A 21,880-nucleotide genomic window follows, 5' to 3' on the forward strand; every position below is an offset into this window, starting at 1 on the left:
AAAGAAAGCCCTGATGTAATAAATTCAGCCTGATTCCTGTCCTCTTTCTACTCTGCTCAACCTTAATCATCTTTCCTAGTAACTGTGACCTTCCAGTTGTTCTTTCCACTGCAGCTCATGTGAGAATGTAACAAATGGGTAGACAGCAGCACGATCCCTGATCTGAATGATTTAATGTATGTGTCCCAGAACTGTGGAATCAGCAGGCTTTCTGTATTCAAAAAGATGAATGTTTCCATACTGAGTATAAAACTGTGATTTTTAATTTCAGTGGTAACTGAATTGCAGAGTACCTCAGGATTATATTTATGGATGGTCTTGTTCAAACGAAATGTTTTAAACCACATTTCTAAATCCCTTCCTCTTTGAAAAACAACTGAAAAATACAAGATGGATTATGCGGGCTGTTGTATTTTTATATAATTCCAATTTCATTCTGGAAAAACAAAAAATTTGGCATAATGGAAGATGAATGAACCCAGCAGGTCTGCTTCACAAACAAAGCAGGCAGTGATTCCAAGAGCTTATGAACAAAGTCTGGAGAGGAATACTGGATTAAACGTTCTGTGAATGTCAGTATAGGTCTCCAGATAGCAAGTGGAATTTCAGCATAAGTCAGGTGATGAACATGGACAGATAATTAATGTCTTTATTTTAATGAATTTTTACAATTTTTCCTTTTTAAATATCGGAAAGTGTACAGGAGATAGTTGATTATATTTTGTCCATCTACATATAGCTAATTCTGTCAGGGATTAGAAAGCACTTATAAATAATGTGATGGGCAATGTTCATTGTCTGTTTAATGTTCTCTTGTTGCTGCAGTTTTAGGAACAGCTGAAGAGTCTTGCTGGAAGTTAATAAACTGTTAACATTTTTCTCGCTAATGTGGGCCTGAACGTGCAAGAGTGAAAGAGTTCAGGTGACCAAATAAAACTCTCCTGTTTTCTGAGATTCTGCATCAGGAAGATCTGGAGAAATGGCATATACCTGGAGTGGTGCAAAACTGATTAAGTGTCTCGTTCTTCTGAGAGCTGGTCCTATTCTGTCAGTGAGTGATAGTCTGCTCTGCCTCCATTGCTTTGATCTTGCCAAGACGGCACAGGAAGGTCTGTGAACTTCTGGAGGAAAAAAAATGAATTATTAGGAAGGTTATATGACACTGTTGCAGTGGATCAGAGCCAGTGCCTCATGAACTCCTGCCCCTTGGCGCTGACCTTCCCTCTGCCACTGCTGATGTCCTCCAGCTTTATCTTCATCCAGCACAGGTGGCATCACCCAGGGAGTGAGTAGCTGGAAGCTGCTGCTGCTCCCATTGCTGCGCCCAGTGGGAAGGGCTGTGTGAGGTGGCAGTTACTGCTGAGGGTTAGGAAGAGCAGTGCCCCATCGGTTATCTTCTGCCTCCCAACAGCAGCAAAAGCACGATCCTGACCCTGGAGTGCTCTCCCAAGCCATGCTCCTTTCAGCCCTAGGAAACACCGTCCCAGCTTCTCCTCTTTAGGGTGGGAAAATGTGAGTTTTACTTGTGCTGCCAAAAAGCTTTGAGCCAGCTCGACTGCTACTCTTAAGTCTGCTTTTCTGTAGTGAGTAAATACACAAATATCTAGCAAGAAGGGAACACTGTATCTTTTTGACATTATTAGTGAATCCCAGTATGAAAGCATGTGCAAAGTAAGGGAGGCTCAGTCATTCCTGGGAACACAAGTTGTTATTTGACTTTTTTTTTCTTTTTAATCCAATTTCGTAAACCCATTTTCAGATCTTTTGGGGGTTGTACGAGGTAAAACTGGACTGGATAAACCAAAAGTCTTTTTTTGTTCGCCCATGTTCTTTCAAACCACTGCAAAGCAAGTACAAAATCTCTGCTGTTCTGATTTGGTACTGTTGGCTTTTATACCAAATTCTCAGTTGCTAAATTGCAGCCGCACACAGGGCACAGCACCAGTGAATCAAGCCCAGAAGTATTTAAGGCTCCAAAATAACCATGTGCTTGGATGTTGTGAACAAAATGCATTGGCATTTATATACCTACCCTTCCTGGTACAATTTTCGATTAAAATTTGGTTAGCAAGGCAGTCTAGGAAAATTTATAATTTAATAATTAATAAAGTTATAAGCAGGTCTTGGTGCTAGCTGTTCCTCTTAATAAATCATTTTAGGTGCTAATTTAACATGCTCATGAATGCTGTATTTCAAAACAAGAGGTATGTCAAAGACAGAAGAAAATGCCAACTTTTCAGCTATCCTCTGAGTAGACTTAGAAGCAGCTAGGTCATAGTAATGAGATGCTGACATATGCACTGACTTGGCAGGTACGGTCAGGAATGGATTGGGAAAAAAACAAGAATTCCTACTTTTGCTTATGCAGTTACATTGGAACAGGCTGCCCGGGGAAGTGGTTGAGTCACCATCCCTGGAAGTATTTAAAAGACGTGTAGATGCGGTGCTTAGGGACATGGTTTAGTGGGCATGGTGGTGTTGGGTCGATGGTTGGACTCAATGATCTTAGAGGTCTTTTCCAACCTTAATGATTCTATGATTCTTTCAGTTGTTAAAATAATGTAATTTATTGCATTTCTGAATAAGATGTTTAGTCCTGCTCAGTACATAGCATAAGTGAAAAATCTCCATCTCAGGAACCAAATTGCTGGTAGCATGTGAAGGTTTACAGAGGTGAAGATGCACTTTTTTTTCCTGGTAGCTACGCTTTCACTTGCTTTACTGTCTACTGAAACTTTAAGTTCTGTTGCTGTAGATACTCTGCAGCTGTGAACTTCTGTCACTGAACTGTCTGAATGTTGAAAGGTATGTACAGCTACCTGTATTTTTTTCCTACTTACCAGGGAATACGTATTTCATACTACATATAAAAGTAGGCATTCCGAAAATTCATCTGTGCTGAAAAAAACACAGCAAATGTTGGTACTTGTTCTCCCTCACAGTAGCTTTTTTAAAATGATAGGAAAGGGTGTTTTTCTTTTGGGGGAGAGAGGAGATTCCCAGTTGAAAGATTGTCCAGCTGTTGCAGTATTAGAAGCGGTTGACATGTCTTGTGATAATATCCCTACCGAGTCAGAATTTGCCTTAAAGCCCTTGGTGTTTTAGCTGCTGTATACTGGAAGTGGAGTGATTGAAGACATTCTGTTGTCTTAAATTGTCACAAATTTTATTGCTTACACTCTTTTAATGTTGGTTGGTGGATTTTTTTTTTAACTATCAAGTTGAGATTTATATGTACACTGTGTTCCCAAACCTCACTGTCCCCTTATCTACAATGCAACTTCACAGCTCTTGTTCTGAAATGCAAACAAGAGTTCAGGCTTACTAGTTTTGCAGAGTACTATTGCTCTAGGTTTGAAGCAAATGAATAAGCCATAGTCTTTATTCACTGTTGCTCTGCTTCACTGGGCTAAGCATGCTTTATATTTATACATAATTGTTTCAGTCAGTGCTGTTGGAAAAAACTGTTGGCATCAAGAATACTGTTTGCTTGTTAATATTGAAAAGTAAGTTGTGGATTTTTAATATAAGCCTGTTGCAGATTTAAAAAAAAAAAAAAAGAAAGCAAGTGGGATGTAATAAGCCACAAAGTTTGTTTTAATGATAAACAAAATGATGCTTGCCAATTCTGTCTGAAGAACAAGTTGTTATTGTGATTGTGGTTTTTAATTATTAACAGTGATTATATGGATTTTTATCTTAAGATCTGTTGGTATCTTTTCTCTCCCAGAGCCTCTTTAGAAATCAGCTGTCTTCTCAGGCATCTCAGCTGAAACTCTTCTGGGTTAGTGCCACTAACTTGAAGTTGCATCTATAGGGTATGAGAAGGCTAGAGGACTCTGAGATATTGATGCAAGTGTTTCTGAAATCCCTTGCTACTTCCAACTGTAGGATAGCTGGTTTTTATCTGAAAACCCAGAATTTGGGGAGTCCTCAAGCTAAACCCTCCTTACAAACCCATTGTGCAGTAAGTAGGTAATTCAAAATGCAGTCATTGCTCAGAGAACACGTAGGTTCCCAGATAGCGAGGGGGGAACAGTATTAGCAACCCAACTGGTGTGAACCCAGCAGACAAGCTTGCTAGAAGTCAGGGTGAGATGTAGTTTGATCCTAGGTTGTCCCTAGAGATTGAGGAGCAGGGAAGAAAGTCTCCAGCCTGCCACTTGGTTGGTCTCAGTGCACTGAAGTGCTCCTTGTGATTATTGCTTTTAGTCTATGAAACTGAGGTTAGCGAAGAAAGTCAAATGGATTAATGAAATGGCAAATATACATCTTCCCACTTGCCAGGCCCCACAGGGCACTGCCAGTAGACGCACTGGAAAAGATTGCTTTCTCCTTTTTTGGTTTCTGTTTTTTTGGTGGGGGTTTTTTGTTTGTTTGTTTGGGGTTGTTTTTTGTTGTTGGGTTTTTTTAAGTATGCTTTTCTGGAAAGGAATTTGCTTTTAAATGCACACATTTATTGAAGTTATTTAAATGAATCCAGCTAACGTGGGGAGTGTACTACCGCAAGGAATGGAGTGCCATTGTATGTTCCACAGTGTGGGAAGGTGCTGGGAGCTTTCTCTCACACTCTGATGGTCTCAGAGCCAGGGAGCCTTACTCTTATACTCGTTCCTTCTCTTTCACTTGAAGCCGAGGACTGAAGCATAGCCATCTAAAGCAGAAGGAGAGGTTGGTGTGATATTGACAACCAGAGGTCTACTAGTAAGAAACTCCATCCAGTGTCTGCTATATTCTGGTGCTATGTTTATTTTCTCAGTTCTGTAGCCTTCCAATATTTTTTTGCTATTTATAATACTAAAGAAGATGCTTGGAATATGTTGTTTATGTAACTTCACTGCTTTTGTTTTATTCAGCTTGTAAATACATTGAAGGAAGAGTTTGGTTTTGTTAGTGCATCTTTCCAAATCTTTGTGACTGGTTGTGTTCCACATAGCTCCTGTGTACCTTTCCGAACTCAAGAAAGTACCCTTCATGTGAATACTCGGCGAAAATCAGTGACATTTGATTAAAGAAAAATAAATTGCAAAATCAAGTTGCTACAAGTGACTAAGTGGGGAAAGTTGCAAACTTGGTTTAATGCCTGAGACACATTGGATTTTTTTGATATTTTTTTTTAAATTGGAACAGTGAACTCCTTAATAGTGGTAGGAGAAAAATAGATGGCACTAAGAAATATGCTACAAAATAGCATTTTTAAAAATAGTGTAGTCTAAAAGTAGAAATTGCAGTTGTTAATTGGATGCAGTTTAGTGGAACTATTAAGCTAAGTACAGCAGTATCTCTTCCAAATAATGCTTCAAAAAGTAGTGAACATATTTATGGAATCCAGTTATTGTATATCAGCCTACTCCGATTTACTTGCCTATTACTTTCTGATATGGCTTCCAAAGTAAGGGTTTTCTTTTCATGTATTTAAACATGTTTTCAGTTTGGAAGCCCACCCCTAGCTAATGCTTTTGTATTTCAAATACAAATTTCCAATATAGAGAAGGAGAATATATTTTCACCTTTTTTCTAGGAATTTTGCTCTTCCTCTGAGCATAGTCTTTCCCCCCTAACGAAGCAGTGTACACTAGGTATGTTGCAGAGGTTGAGAACTGTGAAGTACAGTAATGTAGGTTCAGATTATTTCCGCTAACAAAACATACATTTTGTTTTTCTTGTCTTTATGGTCTTCTTACCAACTATGTAATAGAATAAGAGCTTTTTTGTTGTCTTAAGTTTGGAGGTAGTCTGGATTTGACTTAACATCTGTGGTTATCTGTATATTTTGAAAAATAACGGCCTAGATTTAAGGTTATTCCTTTTTGTGCAGTCTGTTTTCTTTTTTTTTTTTAAATACAATCTACGAATTAATTTTGCCATATAGACTCAAGTCTGTATGCCAGAATTGTTGTGTCTTTTATAGTTTTAAATACAAGCAGAGGGGAGAAATATCAGGATGACTGTTCCTGGTGTGCTGACATAAAGGGTAGTGAAGATACCAGAATTGCAGCTATCAGTCTGCTTTTTTTCTTTCTTTCTTTTTCTTTTTCCCCCATGGGTTTTAAGAAAGGAGGAAGGAAATAAAAATTCAGATAAAACTGTGTTTTCATTTATTCATTCAGCCAATGGAGAAATTGACAATTAATGGATGAATTTGTTCAAGTTTCTTCTGACTTGACCAGAATCAATCTTTGCCCTCAAACTGTGACCCTCTTTCCTGAGATGACTTTACTCCATCTGTTTTTGTGTGGTATGGCGTGAGCTACTTGGTGTCTGGATGAACAAGAGTCTTGTCCAGAGAAACGCAGTGGAAAACACGAGCAGAGCTCCTCCTTCCTCCTCTCTGTGTTATCTATTGAAAACTCTTCTGTGCCCAGGCTGGGGAGGGCTGCTATTGACTTCAGTTAGGCAAAGCCTTCACCTGCAGCATCCAAGTGAATCTCCCTAGCTGTTGCAGAAACAGCCTACCTCTGTTCAGCTGTCTGGACAAATTTAGCAGGCAAGAAGGCTGGAATAGTTCATTTAAATTGTCTAACTAATTTAAGGCTTTTACGACGACACCTTTCCAGGAAGGAAAATGCTATGACAGTATTTCTGGTGCTAGGCCAGCTGCTCCCTTAGGCGATAAGGCTATGGATGGGCGAATCTGACGCAACTGCAAAAAGGCAGTAAATGGGACCATTTATTTCCAAGGAGGAAATCGGTGCGTCGGGTTTATATGGAAGTTCTCTTTATTAAGTTAGTGGCTAAAGTAGCAGGCCTTCATGAAGGTGGCAAGTTGTAGTTCAGTTCCAACGGCATCGATCTGCTCAGAAATGGTGTTGGAGCTGAGGGACAGTTGTGCTGCTGCTTGAAATGATGATGTTCAACTGCAACCACAGCATAGTCATGAGAGCCCAAATACTGGGGATAGTATTGGGAAAGTGATTGTTTTCCTTAAGCTGAGTCTCTTATTAAGCCGTGTCTTCTGTTTTGGGTGTAGTAAAATGCTGCTCTTTAATTGCTTTTGGTAAGAGTAGGGCAAGATTGGTTTTGTCAGACAAATCTGTTATGGCTGCATTTCAGTGACGGTGTATGGCTAATTCGAATATACTATTCCCCATCCACTCCCACCCCCAAACATAGCGGAACACAAATGCCGTACTGTGTAATGGAAATTCCTCTGCTGTGCACATCAGGCAGATCTGAATTTGAAATTACTGTGTCAGTTCATTGCTTTGCCGTGATACAAACTTCTCGTTAGTCCCTCTCCTCATTTTGTGTATGTCAAACTAAAACTACTCCTGAAGTGGCAGCTTCAGGATTAAGTAAGTGGGCATTTTTGGGCTCAATTATGGCAATTAGTGTTCAGTCATATTGCACATTTAAACTCAAGGGTTGACATGTCAACATTTTGCTCTAGCTTAAAGTAGGACTGGTTTTGGTCAGAGAAGTAAGTGTTTATATATTGGTCATTATGATAGAAAGCTTAGTAAGCTAACTGAACGTAGCACGTTGAGAGATGCTGGTCTTCAGGTTGACTTTTTTTTAACAGATAGCAAAGTCTGGAACCAGGGAAGGAGGGAGAAGAGGAAGGAAAAACATTGCCTTTTCTTCCTTCCAGCAATGCCATAAGGGCAGCATCGATGTGTGCCCCTGCTTCTGGTAGGAGTAAAGATTTGGGTGTGAGAAAACAGCAAAGATGTTGCTCTGTAACATCTATTTAAAGCCTGACACTGTGAAAACTCAGCAGCAACAGAAAACTTGAGTCTGTAGAATACTTCTCTCCTACCTTATTTATATTGATGCTACAAGTGCTACTGATGCTACTGACTGTAAATCTATCTACATATAAGAAGCACTATAAACAATTTAGCATTTTATATGTGCAGCATGACAGTGCTCCATAATGGAAGTGCACCAACCCATTTGCGATGTGGATAGTGGGATAGATGAGAGGTAGACTTAAATCTTAAATTTGAGCAAATGTTTGGCTTAGTAATGTTCTGTATGTGACAGTGCTCCATGAGGAGGAATGCAACTTCAGCATTTTGTAAACGAACATGTTTACAAAGGAAGAGAAAATATCTCTTTCCTGCCAGTTGTCTTAAATTAATCTATTACCTTTAACTAAGCTTATGGTGTCTGCCTTTCAGCTTTTCTTTAAATGTGATTTGAGAATGAACTCTCCTTTGTGGATTATTTGACATACGCTTAGATGTGCATTTTCAGCTTCTGTATGAAGCTGGATGTACGACTCATCCTCCCTTACATACTATAGAGACCTGATAACCAGTTCAGTTCGTGTCCTTAGTAATTAGATTACTCACAGAAGACCCTTAATAAACACACATTAAAGCATACATTAGGATAGTAGAGATGTAATCCAGATACATTTGGGGGGGGGTTGATTTCCCCCCCTCCTTTGACCTCGGACAATCATACACAAGAATGTGTGCAGAAAACTTTGAAGCTGAACACTGCATTGGAGTTAGTTACTGTATTTCTTAGCTTCCTTCACCATCCCTGTCCCAGTCCTTTTTCCTCTGTGTATGAGCTTGATCTTCTGTAACTTCATCTCAAGATTGTATGTGGGGTCTTCTGTTTTCACTTGTCTCAGGGCTTTTGTAGTTTTCACTTGTCTCAGGGCTTTTGCCCACTAAACTGTTCTTCTGAGACTCCAGAGCGGCACAGGTAAAGGCTGTAGCCTTGCTGTTGATTAGTAAATTACTTAATTCTTTTTTCATGGTTGACTTGAAAATTGGAATGGTTGCATTTTGATGTTTCTTCAGCAGCTTTAGTTATTTTGACTTAATCTTTCTGTCTTCGCTACTATTTTTGCACTTACCTAAATACTGAAAAAAAAAAAAGTAGTTTCTAAAGGCCCCGGAGTCTGCTACTTAAAGCACTCTTGTTTGTATTTGTAGTTGACTTTGAGGAAGATACGGGACAGCTGTTCCACCACAGAATCACCCCAAATTTCAAGGCAGTATATCTGTGGCCTAAATCTACAGTTATTTTCAAGATAAATGCAGGATTGTGAGTTCCGGTTCTAGGTTTAAGATTTTTAAGCCCTTTCTCTCAAAATAGAGGAATAAGAAGGCATAGTGTTTAAAATGTGCATTTTTTTTTTTTCTGGCTAGCAGCCCTCATTAACATCAGCTCGCTTACCCTAGCCTCCTTTTTATTTTACAGTTCTCCCTTTAGAGATACATTAGTCGTTGTTTCTGCACAGTAGCATTTTTTTCCCTGCAGCAGTAATTTGATTGCAGGATTTCATTTAGTCTCCATCTAACTCTGTTCCAAACTTCTTTTGCCTCCAGCATGGCACAGGGTGTTCAAAATCTGGCCATGATTTTCCCATTTTTTTTCTTCTGCCATCTTTGCGCCAAAATACCAATAGAGAGCACAGTATTCCCTTGCTTGCTGCAAGCCATTGTAAATGTTAAGTGTATTTGTAAACTTTAAATGTATTTATAGCCTGTCTTTTGGGGTAAAATCTACACTTCACTTACAGTCCCCATCGAAATACGATATGAAGGCACTACTTACATTTTCATGTTGAGTTTTAGTCAGTGGCATTAGTTTGATTTAGGCAATACTAAAGGTGCGTGCCGCCATCCTCAGCTGGTGAGGATTTCTGAGAGTTTTTTGCCATTAAAACTTTTTAACTTTTTAAAATTTTTTTTGATGTGTGTTCTGTCTGTGTTTTCTGGTTGGGGGAGGACAAAGTGCTTTGAGATAAGAATGTGCTGGGCCGATGCGGAGGCTGTGGATGCACTGGTACATGCTGTTGGAGATTACTTTCACGTGGAACAGCAGCGTTCATAGGTGCAGTTTTGCTTCCATCGCCGTGTTATATAAAAGCCTGCTCGCACAAATAAAGGACTTGAGCCTTAACGAAGGGAAAATGAAGTCCAAATAAAATATCCTGGCATAAACCATGCCAGAAAAGAAACTTCCTCCCATCTATCGGAATCTGACACAGATCTTTTCATTCATCCTTTTACTTGCCTTTAGGCATACCTCCCAGTGGTTGTTAGGCAACCGTAATAATGTTGCTGAACATGCAGGCTGGCTAATTGGATTGTCCCCTTCTTGGGTTTTTTGTTCAAACAGTCTTGGTTGTCTTTAATAAGGCAGGCACATGCAGGTTGCTTCGTTGGCTGATGTGATAAACCAAGGGGCTTTTAAGAGTTCTGTGAAACGTCAAGGGCAAAATTTTGAAATCTCTGCGAGCTTTGACATCGTACTTAATCGAGAGTGTAAGAATTTACCTCTGTCACTACAGAAGTCTTGCTAAATTCTGCTTTAATTCAGCAGATTTCCCAGCTGTATTCAAACCAGCCTATTCTAATGAGCATTTTTGGCTGAAAGGCAGCATCTACTCACATGAATGGAGCTGAGCTGCACCACAAAAATGTAGTGTTCAAATAGGCTGAGAATTTCCTGCGCCTTGTAACCAGTGTCGCTAGGGTAGTCTTACTGGCAAGAAATATGTTCAGCAAAATAGCAATGCTGTAGTACAGGATGAGATGCCACAGAAGAAATGACATATATCATAAGAATGGCAAGAGGTTTGTTCTTTGTTACGCTCGTAGGAAAATATATTTAGCGTGTTGTTCAGGAGGGCCTGTTTCTCTGTGCCAGCTTAACATGAGTGAATTCTTGCAAGTGGTGTTGAACTTGAGTGTCTAGTAGTTTCCCTGGTTGTTCTGAGTACATAAACTAAAAATGCATGTGACTTGCATTTACATAACCAAACTTACCTTGTATTAATTAATGCAAGGCAATTCGGTGTGGTTTATGCTCCACTTATGTCTCCCTTTTTTTTAATCTTATCTCATTGTAGATTCACCAAGTTGAAGAGCCTTAATCTTTCCAATAATAATTTAGGAGACTTCCCACTGGCAGTCTGCAGTATTCCAACCCTGACTGAACTCAACGTGTCCTGCAATGCCCTCAAAAGTGTTCCAGCAGTTGTAGGCGAGATGCACAAGCAAGTATTTTCTTAAAACTTAGTGCACACAGACTGATAATATAGACAACAGGCAGTTTCATGACTGTACATAATCTTGCTATGAGAAACAGTTTAAACCTACTGGGTTTTGTCAGAGGAGACTGGTTTGTAGATCTGTATGGAAACAGTTGTGAGCTGCGAGTGGAGGGGAAGCATCCTTTGTGTCTCAAAGCTCTTCCAGTCCCCAGTATTTGACACAAGGGTCACCTTCATGGTGAAGATGATCTTTAAACCACCTTGCTTATGAACTTCAGCCATCACACAAGTTGTAGTTCTGGAGATGTTTGAAGATATGATACAACTGTCTAGCACAGCCTGCATTTCATAGTTGCAAGGCTTTTAATTATTTGATTCATACCTTCTGTAGCAGATGTTAAAGTGTTATTCCTTAACATTTTTCTTTCTTCTGCCCTTTTCTATATTTTATTTAACTGTAACTGCAGCAGATTTGTGTGTTTATAGGAAGGAAATGTGATTTAATAGGTCACTCACTTTCTTCACTCTCCCTTCCCCTCCCCTGCCTTTAATAGCTTGCAGACGTTTTTGCTGGATGGCAACTTTCTCCAGTCCCTTCCTGATGAACTGGAGCATATGCATCAGCTCAGCTACGTGAGTCTGTCCTTCAATGAGTTCACTGACATTCCAGGGGTGCTGGAGAAGCTGACCGCCATGGATAAGCTCTGTATGTCAGGAAACTGCATGGATACCCTGAACCTACAGGCGTTAAAAAGGATGCCTCACATTAAACATGTGGATCTAAGGTAGGTATTTGAAAAAGGGGAAAAATAAGTGGGTCTAAATTATTGGTGTTGAAACGGTTTCTCTTTGGCTGTCAGAATAGCCCCTGGGTATGAGTCTGTTGTGTTAGTCCATTGAACCGTGTTTCTGGCAGTGTTACGTAACTCTCAGCACTTGCCGTGACTTAGCACCCTTCTTTGAGGAAGAGGTAGCATTTAGGGGGAGCAATAGTTAGGAAAACGGGTTGGGGAAATTAATATTTATACCAAAACAAAACAGTGCCTGGGACAGTAGTGACTCCTGCAGTTCTAGTTGGGGCAGTGTTAATATAATACAAATGATAGTCCCTGACTCAAAAAGCTTCTGTCTGAAACGTTAACAGATGTGTGAGATGAAGAAAAGGGCAGTGAAGGTGAGAGGACAAAAATGGATATTTTAATATTTCTTGGTATGTTAAAAAGCCTAGTCCACCATGAGTAACGTTATTTTATTGATGCTCTCAGCAGAGTCTAAACAGATCCTTATTACAAATGGCTCTGGTATGAGGTGGTTCTTTATTCTTACGGTCTTTGGGGAAGCCAGCTTCTGCAGTCAGCTGAGCAATGCTCAGTTCAGAGCCTGGACCATGAGGTCCAAATAAGAATGAATTTTAGAACCATTTAGTTAAATTAAGCTCTTCAAGCTAAAACTTAGCTTGTTTGTACTGTACTGTACTGTACTGCTGTGTAGCTGTCAGACTTTGCAATCAAGGAAGGGCCAGCATAAGTTAAAAAACCAGCTAAAATAGATGGATGAATTCTGAAGTGTATATGGTGGGGTTAAAATATGTCTCTGTGTTTGTATGTATGTTAAAAGCAAATAAATAAACTGGCCTTAGTGTAGGGATGCTGTGGCTGAGCTGGCCATGAGTTCCAGCAGTGCAGTTCCAGCCCTCTCATTGTCTGCCGCATCCTTTCTGCACCGAGCAGCGAACAGTGGTTCTTCGTAACGCTGCCTGGAATAGTAAATGTCGAATGTGTTTGTAAACTGTACTTGCGGCACAGTGAAGTGCTTTGCTTCAGTAAAATCAGAAGGAAGCGCTGCTTGGAAACGGAAAACAGAAAAAGTAGGCTGTGGTATTGGAGGGGGCATATTACCCATTTTCTTTTAATTGGATGATGTAGCTATTCTGAAAATGCAACTGTTACACAGAGGGCAACTCTGTGAAAGCAAGAGTAACAGCAGAACTGCAGGTATGTGCCCTCATCCTCGCTTGGGAGGCTCAGTGGCCCGACAGAAATCACTATACCGATTTTAGTGTTCTGGTCAGAGCTGAGAATTTGAAACTGAACTCTTCGGATTGCGCTGCCATCTCAAACATTGCTGGGTTATAGATAATCTTATTTCAGTTGTGACTTCTGGGGAAGTTGCTGAGTATTGGCAGCGTCAATGCACTGCAGTGAAGATGTGATAAAACCTGTTCTCTTTCTGACACACCCACTCATCTTGGGTTTCTGCTTTGTTTTCTTTCAACACCCATTTTCAGGCCTCTGAATTTGCTTGCTGTGGAACATGGCAAAGCGAGAAGCAAATATGGGAATTCATAAATCTCAATTTGGCCTTTCAACAAGGCAAGAGACTCCAATATCTGCAGGTTACTCGTATCTGCCAGGCTTTTCCAGCAGATGCTCGTGATAGGCCAGCAGAAACTATAGAGGTTTTGTTCTTTTCGAAACTATTGGTCACAAATAACAGCCAGATCATCTCTTGTTTTTATAGATACAATAGCAGTAATACTTATGTTCTTGCAGAGCTTTTTATCAGTAGTTTTCAAAGTAGTTTAGAAAGGAACTTGGCATCATCATTCCTTTGTCATGATGGATAAAACAACAGAGCTGATCCATCCTGCTTTTAAAATACCATAACAAAGGGGAAAATATTTAAAATCAACCTTGATCAGAACCTGGAGGCATGCTAGTTTAATCCAGCACAACTGATTGTAGAGTGAGCATTGGTTTGTCAGCAGGAGTCTGCCACGTAACTACACTTAATCTCCTTTTTTGTCTGCAAGATTGAATTCAATTAGGAGATTGGAGGCTGATGAAATAGATTTTCTGCATCATGTGACCCAACTGGATCTTAGAGACAACAAACTTGGGGAGCTGAATGCAACAGTTTTTAACAATGTCGAAGTGTTACACTGTGAACGGAATCAACTGGTAACCCTCAAAATCAGTGGATATTTTCTCAAAGCGCTGTACGCTTCCTCAAATGGTAAGTGCGTTTTCAGGGCAGCTGTGGTATTGTCATCCGACTTCTAGTTTTCATACCTGGTTCTCTGTGGGGTGCTTATGGAGTGCAGGGCACGTAATCAGGAGGCTCTTGACATGATCCTTGGATAAAAGGGTTTCGCATGTGCCATGTCATGCTACTGCCAATTCTGAGCTTAGAAGTGACTTTCAAATAACACCAAGCTACTGATTTGGAGGTTTCAAGACTGTGAAAATCTTAAAATTTGGGCTGAAATTCCTCTCTATGTCAACAGGGAGGGCTCTTGAGGTTGTCAGTTCTTTGGGTTGTATTAATGTGTTGCTTTACCAAGGCAAGTAGGAAAGTTATTGCTTTTCCCCAGAGTTGAGAAAGTTTGAACAAGTGGCCGTTTGTGAGACAAACTAAAACAATATATATTTTTGCTACTACCTCTAGCTGCTTACTCTGGCCAGAAAGCTCCAAAATCTGTAATGCGTAACTTCATTTGTATTCAATGATAAAAATAATACAGCATTTTCCAGTTGAATAACTCCTGTGTTCCATGAATAGGATTTGTTTGATCTGTCTCTGGAAGCTGCTATTACTTAAAATACTCAGTTTGCATGACCATTTTTATTGTTTGGAGTAGTTTGGTATGGAATAAACAAAATGCAAGCTCAAAGAGCTGTGAATTTTCTGAACAGTCTGCACTGCCTTTAAAAGGCTGTCATCTTAACGATATCCAAGCCTGTGCCTTCATTAAGTATTCATGCCAGGATCTTTGTAGCTGAGAAAAGTTAACAATCTGAGCATGTGCTGTGCAATGTGAGCCGAGAACCCAAGTCAACCCCTATCTTGCAATCAATTGCCTGTTTGGTCTTGCTGTTCCTCCTGGCTATTCTCTCTTTGCAGCCTCAGCCACCTTGTTTTAGTCTCACTTTCCAAAGGAACCGTGATGCTTGTTACGTTTTCACTTTAGTGGATTTTCTGTATGCTTAAATAAATGTCTGCTGGTTTTGCTTCAACCTTAATGCTAAGCACTAACTACCTAAAAACCTTAGAATGTGAAATATTATTGAAGCAGTCAAAATATAACATTACTAGCAGTAGTTGAGATGCTACAAAAGGTCTGTAAGGCTGCCTGAACCAGCAACTCCACAGGGATGCAAAGACTCAATGCAATGTGTTGAAAAATTCTCTGGATCTTGCCATGACATGGAGGACTCTGGTGTATTCTGTTGCATGGAACTTGCTGTTCCATAGTGGGGAGTCTCCCTTCTGTGCCTGTACCATTAGTGACCAGTAAAAAAAAAGTAGAGCAGGTTTGTGACTGACTATTCTGGGCAGAGGATTGCAGAGGTGAAGTTACAGCTCTGGGACAAAAATGGAAAAATGAGAATTTGCCATGAAACTTTTAAAATCCTCCAGTTTCTCCTCTCTGATCAGTTATGCAGTGTCTGTCATAGCAAGTACAACGTAATACAGCAAACGTACTCAGACACAATAAAGAAACAAAACTCAGTTTACAAAGGTCCAGATCCTCTGAAGGTTTTTAGGTTACTGACTTGTTCTGAAATCTCTCGGGGTTGGCTGCTTAAAGTCACTCTTACGGAACAGCCATTTAAGTGCAAATCTTTATCACCACTTCTGTTTTTATTTATTTTTCCCCCTAGAACTTGTTCACCTTGATGTGTATCCAGTTCCTAATTGCCTTGCTTATATGGATATTTCTAGGTAAGTATGTTTTTTCTTGGGCCTGTAAAATATACATCAGTGAGGCTTATGGAAAAATGACATTCACTGGTATTTTACTGGGAGGGAGTGGGGGCAGGAATTGGACCTTGAGATACGAGAAGACTGATTTTTCAGAGTTAGAGGATGGGCTTTTTTCTACTGGCCAGTTCTTCCCTGCTTGCTTTTTGTAGATTTACCTTTTTATTTTGTTCAGTGCTAAAAGCAAAATGTGCCTTTATAGTTAAAGGAAAAGAGTTTCCCTGATTTAAAGATTTCCTATCTTATACAGATACAACAGGATGATTCAAATGCGCACCAATATGAGACATGTACAGAAGTTCCTTTCTGGATATGTCTGTGTCACAAGCCCAGTGTAGGTGATGACTTGATAGTTTACTCATCAGTACGGCAGCTCCTGCAGTTCTTCGTTGTTCTCCGCAGCCCTGGCTGCTGCAGGGATGTCTGCAGTTGCCATTTGAATGCATCCGTAAATCTCACCTTCACGAAGGAGGTGGGATAAGGAAAGAAGTGGAAAATGGGTTGTTTTGTTTTGTTTTACAATTTAAGGTCTGAATCTGGAAAACGTTTTATACATGTGTATTAATGAATTACTCATCTGCATGTTGAAGTGATAATCTCATTCATTAAAAAGCCTGCTTAAAGCACTCTTAAGTTGTTGAGGGTGATCGTAACAATTAGTGAGTTAACCTGGGTGAGTGGCCATCAACTTCAAAGTTTCATTAACCATGAGTTACTCCCATTGTGCACCTGAATGTAACACACAGGTGTGGCTAAATGAGTGTGATTTCCTGAAAAGCATTCTTTGTAAAGCTGTGTTCTCCATTTAGCTGTAAATGAAATCGGTGCAGAATGCATGATTTTTTATCACAAAACCCTTTTTGTGCCTCAGTTCAGTGATGACATTGTAACTAAATGGGTAGGGTGTCTTTAGCTTCTTGGCTTGCTTGGAATTTGGGAAATCTGTTTGAGATTGAAAAGGAAGGATAAGAGGGGTTGGTTTGCTATCACGTATTTTGGTTAAAGGCTATTGCATGAATAAACTATAGGATACAAGTACATGAATGCTCATGAACATTGATTTATGTTCATGCTGTGTAAGGGTCCTATTCCTGAACTTCAAGTCTGTGAGTGCCTGAATATTATTTGATGCCCAGTTTTGCATCTGTGTATGCTAGCTGAAGTAGTGATTATGTGAATGCACATGCACACAATCTCCTCCATGTATTTTGTGCTGCTAATTTTTGTCTTTAAGGCAGGATATGTGGGTGCCTCACTGTGCCTAGCTGCATGTTTTCAGTGCAATATTTGGAAAAACTTACCTCAAAGAACCCAATTTTTTTAAGGGTTAGTTTCTGTGAAGACAGATGCAAGAAAAGCAAAATGCTTGACTTTAAAGATACACAAAAAAAGATTTTGCCCTATTCAGTGAGATAGCTGAAGAGTGGTAGAGTGGGTTTCAGGATTGAATTTATGAGGGACCGAAGAGGTGTGTTTCAACTGTGTAGGGTGTGAATATTTTCTGAAGAGTATCTCACAAATTTTCTTCTCCATAGAGAGACTTCTTCATCCTCGATATTCTGATACTCTTAATACTTTTCTTCCCCGATAATTTGGAAGCAGCTTTTTCCATTTTCTTAGTGGCTGCACATCTAGAGAGGTAATAATGCTGTTAGCTTTCTTGCCCCCTCACTCCAGACCTTACTGCACTAGTAGTGCCCTTAGAGAAGGAGGGGTGATACAATCTCATAGTAAACTTACCACGTAGCAGATTTATGTCCTGCAGGTATCTGTATCTCTCTTGAGGCTGTATTTTTAATAGTCTTACATCTCAGTTATCATTTAGTTATACCTCTTTGTGTTGTTTATTCATAGAAATCACTTGGAAAACCTGCCTGAGTGGGTATGTGACAGCAGGAAACTGGAAGTGTTGGATGTTGGCCACAACCAGATACGTGAGCTGCCTGCCCGGTGAGTCTTGCAGACCAGTTGCACAATGTGGAACAGGATAAGCAATTCAGAAATAATTGCTGATTCAGTGTTTGGCTTGTTCCAGTGACTGTCAGGCCCGTTTTATCTTTTGTTTGATTTTATTTTTACCTTGTGGGGTGTCGTCATGCCTCAAGCTTCCACCCAGCCTTTCTTCTTTTACTTTCATGCAGAGAAAGCAATGCCTTTGAACTCCAGGTGGAAGTTTTGAAGTTGTTCATGTGGCTGTTCAGGCAGGAAAGCCCTTCATTTTTAATACTGAATATTAAATATTTACAGCCATAACTTTGCATGACAGTTTAGAGATCCACAACTCGTAACTTAGTTTCAGTGGTGCCTAGAGACTCCCGTTCACAGCCCTGTTTGAGTGAAAAAGGGCTGAGAGGAGAAGGTTAAGCCTCATCAAGCAAGTAGAGCAATTGCCTTCGCTACAAAGATGATCTCTTTTCCAGGAGTCTAAACTTAAAATTGATAAATACAAATGATAGGAAAGCAAGTAAACAGGAAGGAAAATAGGAGTTGAGTTTAAATAATGAATGCCTCTTAAGTTTTTTCTAGAGAGACCTGTTCCAAGTGAGTATCCTGGTCAGGTGCTGGTATTGAGAATTTTTAAGTCCCTGGCTTCACTGGAAGAGAGCTGTAATTCTTGGCTGCTCTGTACGCTTTAAAAGAGATGTTGTGAAAGGGAGAACATACTGGGCGCAAAGGGTGAAATTGCGTGGGGATGTGCAGAGCCATTGAAGATTGTAGACAGCTAGTATATGATGAGCTATTAAATACTGTCCTTACAGAGCTGTACAGCACAGAGGAGCATCAGAAACCAAAAAGGATAGTTTTGTCTGGGTCAGATGAATGTGCCATATGGTGTAAACTGGCAGTTTTAGTGTCATAAATGGAAAGAGAATAGATTTCAGAAATGTGGGCAGAAAAGGGTGTGAGGAGATTTACCGAGCAAACTAATGGGCTAACATGCAGATTATTAATCCCTCTGTTTTTTCACACAAAGTGAAACTGCGCCTACTCAGAAGGTGGGGGGAGCAAAAGTGCATTTGCCTTTCATTTGCACTTCATAACAGCAAGGAGTATCAAGGCATACCGGATATCTTTGAGAGATTAATGATTAGCTGAAATTAGGTACAGTCAACATCCCACTTGTCTCTCCTCCCATCTTATCATTAACCCCAGGAAATAGCTTATCTTTGAAAGCTCTTCTTTGTAGTATGTGTCTAGATAGCTTAGCTCCTAATAAGTCAGCTCAGCTTTAAGGCCCAGATCAAAACACAGGCTTTGAACCTCTGTTAAACTTTAGGGAAATCTGGGTCTAGGTTCAAATGCAAATGGATCAGGCGTATAGACCTACTGTTAAGTATCAGTTAAATACTAGTGCCCAGTAAGCGGGTTCATGTGCACTGCTGTGTGCTTTTCCTTCTACACCGACTAGCACTCTGAAAACCTGTGAAGTGAGTGAGCAGGACTCTCTAGGAGGATGCTTGCAACTCTAACCACAAATGTTCGAGCCTTGGCTGACCAGCAGTTTCCTGGAATCCTGAAGGTTGCACCTAATCTAAACAAACTACAGTTGATGCTATGGGCGTTTGCCTCTTGAAACAGAAAAACAATCCTTGAAGACAAAGAGTTGAAGCAGTTGAGATAGAGGACTGTGTACTGATGTTTGTCTCAATTAAAGAAAATGGGAACAATGTACGCTGGGCTGTAATGCAGCCATTTCTGCTTTAAAAGTACTGAAAAATAACAAAAAGGGTACTTAGTCTTAGCTATGCAGAACAAATTCATTGTCCTAAAACTGACGTTTCCAAAGATTCCCCAAAGAAAATGGAAATGCTTCAATTAAGAGTTGCCAAAATGTCCTTGCTGCCACCAGTGAACAAGATGTCTGTCTGTATTTTTGTTCCTTTTTGTCTGTTTTTTTTAAAAGATCTATTTGTATTCAGCATTGTGTTCTCTTGAACAGTTGCTTACTAAAGGAATTGGTTGAATGCTTTTACCAAACGATGTTTTCTCAGAAGATGCGTGCTTGTCCTTAGAACTTTTTGATCCCATCAAAACTTCCAGTGGGAGTTGGGCAAGTGGGAAAGCTGCCCACAGGGAAGAGCAGTCCCAGCATCCTGGTTCCCCACCCAGCTTGAGAACTAGGTGTCCCAGGCTCATCAGGAGCTTGCTTAGTTAAATGCTGGTGGTTCAATCGCTCTTCAGGCAGCCCAGTTCCTTTGGTGCTTGTGTAACTCGGAAAATAAGAGAGAACAAACAAAATCCCAAAGACTTACTCAGTTCTTCTAAATTATTTATAAAATGTATTTTCATGGAAAAGGTAATTGCTAAGGTTTTTGCCATGATTTGAACTTATTTTATTTTAAAATGGCACTGCTCCTACCCATCCAAAAAAAAACCCCAAAGTGATAAATTTTTTTTGAGACATTGGTAACCAATTTTGCTTTTTCCTGTAATGTTTGGTGTTGATGATGCTGGCCAATCTTCATTAGGAAAGGAAATAGAATAGAAAGGCAAATCCGTAACTGAGAGAGATTTTCAAGTAAAAGTGGAGTGAAACAAAAATGGTTAAATGATGAAAATGTAATAGATATGCTTATCACTGTATGATAAGTCTCTTCACCCTGTGTTGAGTCTTCTGGAATAATATAGCTGGTTGTTGACTTGTATCCATGGTCATAACGCGGACGATCCAGCCAACTGAGATAACTGTTAACACTGGCGCGCAGATACGGAGTATGACTGTATCTGTCAAGGGGAAAATACTCAGCATACTTCATTGATTATTTTGGCACAATAATCCGATGACCTGATATATTGTAGGGAAGGGGGGTGGGGGGAGGCTTTTTATGTGTATTTGGGTCATTGTAACAGAGGGAAGATTTTTGCTTTAATGCTGAGTAATTTAAGAGTTTTTGATTGAAACAGGTCAGCATGATGCACAGGCTTGCCAGATTAAACAGTACGGTAGTGGGAATGTAAGACAGGTGGCAGATGAAGAATAATCTTTTTTTCTTAATTTGCTGAAAGTGGTTGCCGTTCAAAATCGAGAGTTGCTCCATTTTTGAGGTCTTTAGGTGCCGATTTTAAACTCCTTATTACGTTGTTTATCCTGCAAATTTTAGCTTTACTATTTAATCAAAACAGCTGTTTGTTCTTGTCTCTTTATGTTGCCCTCTTCTCCCCCTCCCCTTCTCTCCCAGCCCCCCAAAAAATGGAGCAGGGGGATGGGACTCCAGGTCATCTATCGCTTGTAAAAGCTCAAGAAAGTAAAGCCGATTAGATAAATTTCATTCGCGGTAGAACTGGAAAGGAGGCTTTATGTTAGTCTGGTATTAACAGAAAAGGAAAATGGGGGGGTGGGGAATTGCATTGGATTATGAGTCAGCACATGATGAATAGAGGACTATGAAGCTTGTGGGGTGACTGGTGATTTCACCCACACTCCTGAAGTTCTTCCATTAGCTAGGGGGATCCCACAAGTGCAGTTTTCTGCAGCCATTGTTAGCAATTACCTCCTTCACTGTCGTGCTTCTATATTCATGTTTTATACAGTGCAATAAGATAACCCTTTCTCACTACTTTCACTCCTGAATCATCCTTAAACCTCCTTCCCTGTCTCTGAACAACCTTTTTAAGAAGTTGGTGGAGAGTGGGAAGACATTCTTGGATCTGTGCGTAATTAATACCATGTCTGCTAATCAGTTGGCTGAATCACTTTCTTGTAATGAAGTGTGATATTACACCTAAATTCTCAAAGCAACTCTTCGGTTTAGATTTTTCTCATTTTTGGTGTTTTTTATTTCTCTAAGGTTGTTTTACAGTAGTAGCTTGCGTAAGCTGCTGGCAGGACATAACATGTTGGGAAAGCTACCAGATCGGTTCGAACGAACGCAAGTGGAGGTCCTGGATGTGCAACACAACCAGCTCCTTGAACTGCCATCTAACCTGCTTTTGAAAGCAGACAGGTAAGTATAAAGAAATTTGATCTTGACTTGCGTGTGAGGAACCTTGCTTTGTGTGTTACTTCCTAGCTGAAAGGGTAATCTGAGGTTCCCCTAATTTGAAAGTTGCCAAGCCTTGTGTGGTAAGAACAGATGTCTGCCCAACTCACCAAAATGCATTCTTTTTAGTCTGGTTTTGTTGCCTTATATGGTTGCTTCTTTTTCCCCACCA

General features: G+C 40.0%; 1 protein-coding gene across 1 annotated transcript in view; it reads left to right on the forward strand.

Annotated features, from left to right (window-relative positions):
• Positions 1-21,880, forward strand: part of PHLPP1 (PH domain and leucine rich repeat protein phosphatase 1) — a 69,064-nt gene that overhangs the window by 19,860 nt on the left and 27,324 nt on the right. The window contains exons 5-10 of the mRNA XM_009326697.1: positions 10,820-10,966; positions 11,518-11,748; positions 13,776-13,978; positions 15,628-15,688; positions 17,582-17,677; positions 21,517-21,672. Of these exons, the coding sequence (XP_009324972.1) occupies positions 10,820-10,966; positions 11,518-11,748; positions 13,776-13,978; positions 15,628-15,688; positions 17,582-17,677; positions 21,517-21,672 (894 nt within the window). The remainder of the gene's footprint in view (positions 1-10,819; positions 10,967-11,517; positions 11,749-13,775; positions 13,979-15,627; positions 15,689-17,581; positions 17,678-21,516; positions 21,673-21,880) is intronic.

This window comes from Pygoscelis adeliae, unplaced genomic scaffold (genome assembly GCF_000699105.1).
Source record: "Pygoscelis adeliae isolate BGI_AS28 unplaced genomic scaffold, ASM69910v1 Scaffold6, whole genome shotgun sequence".
Taxonomy (NCBI): Eukaryota; Metazoa; Chordata; class Aves; order Sphenisciformes; family Spheniscidae; genus Pygoscelis; species Pygoscelis adeliae.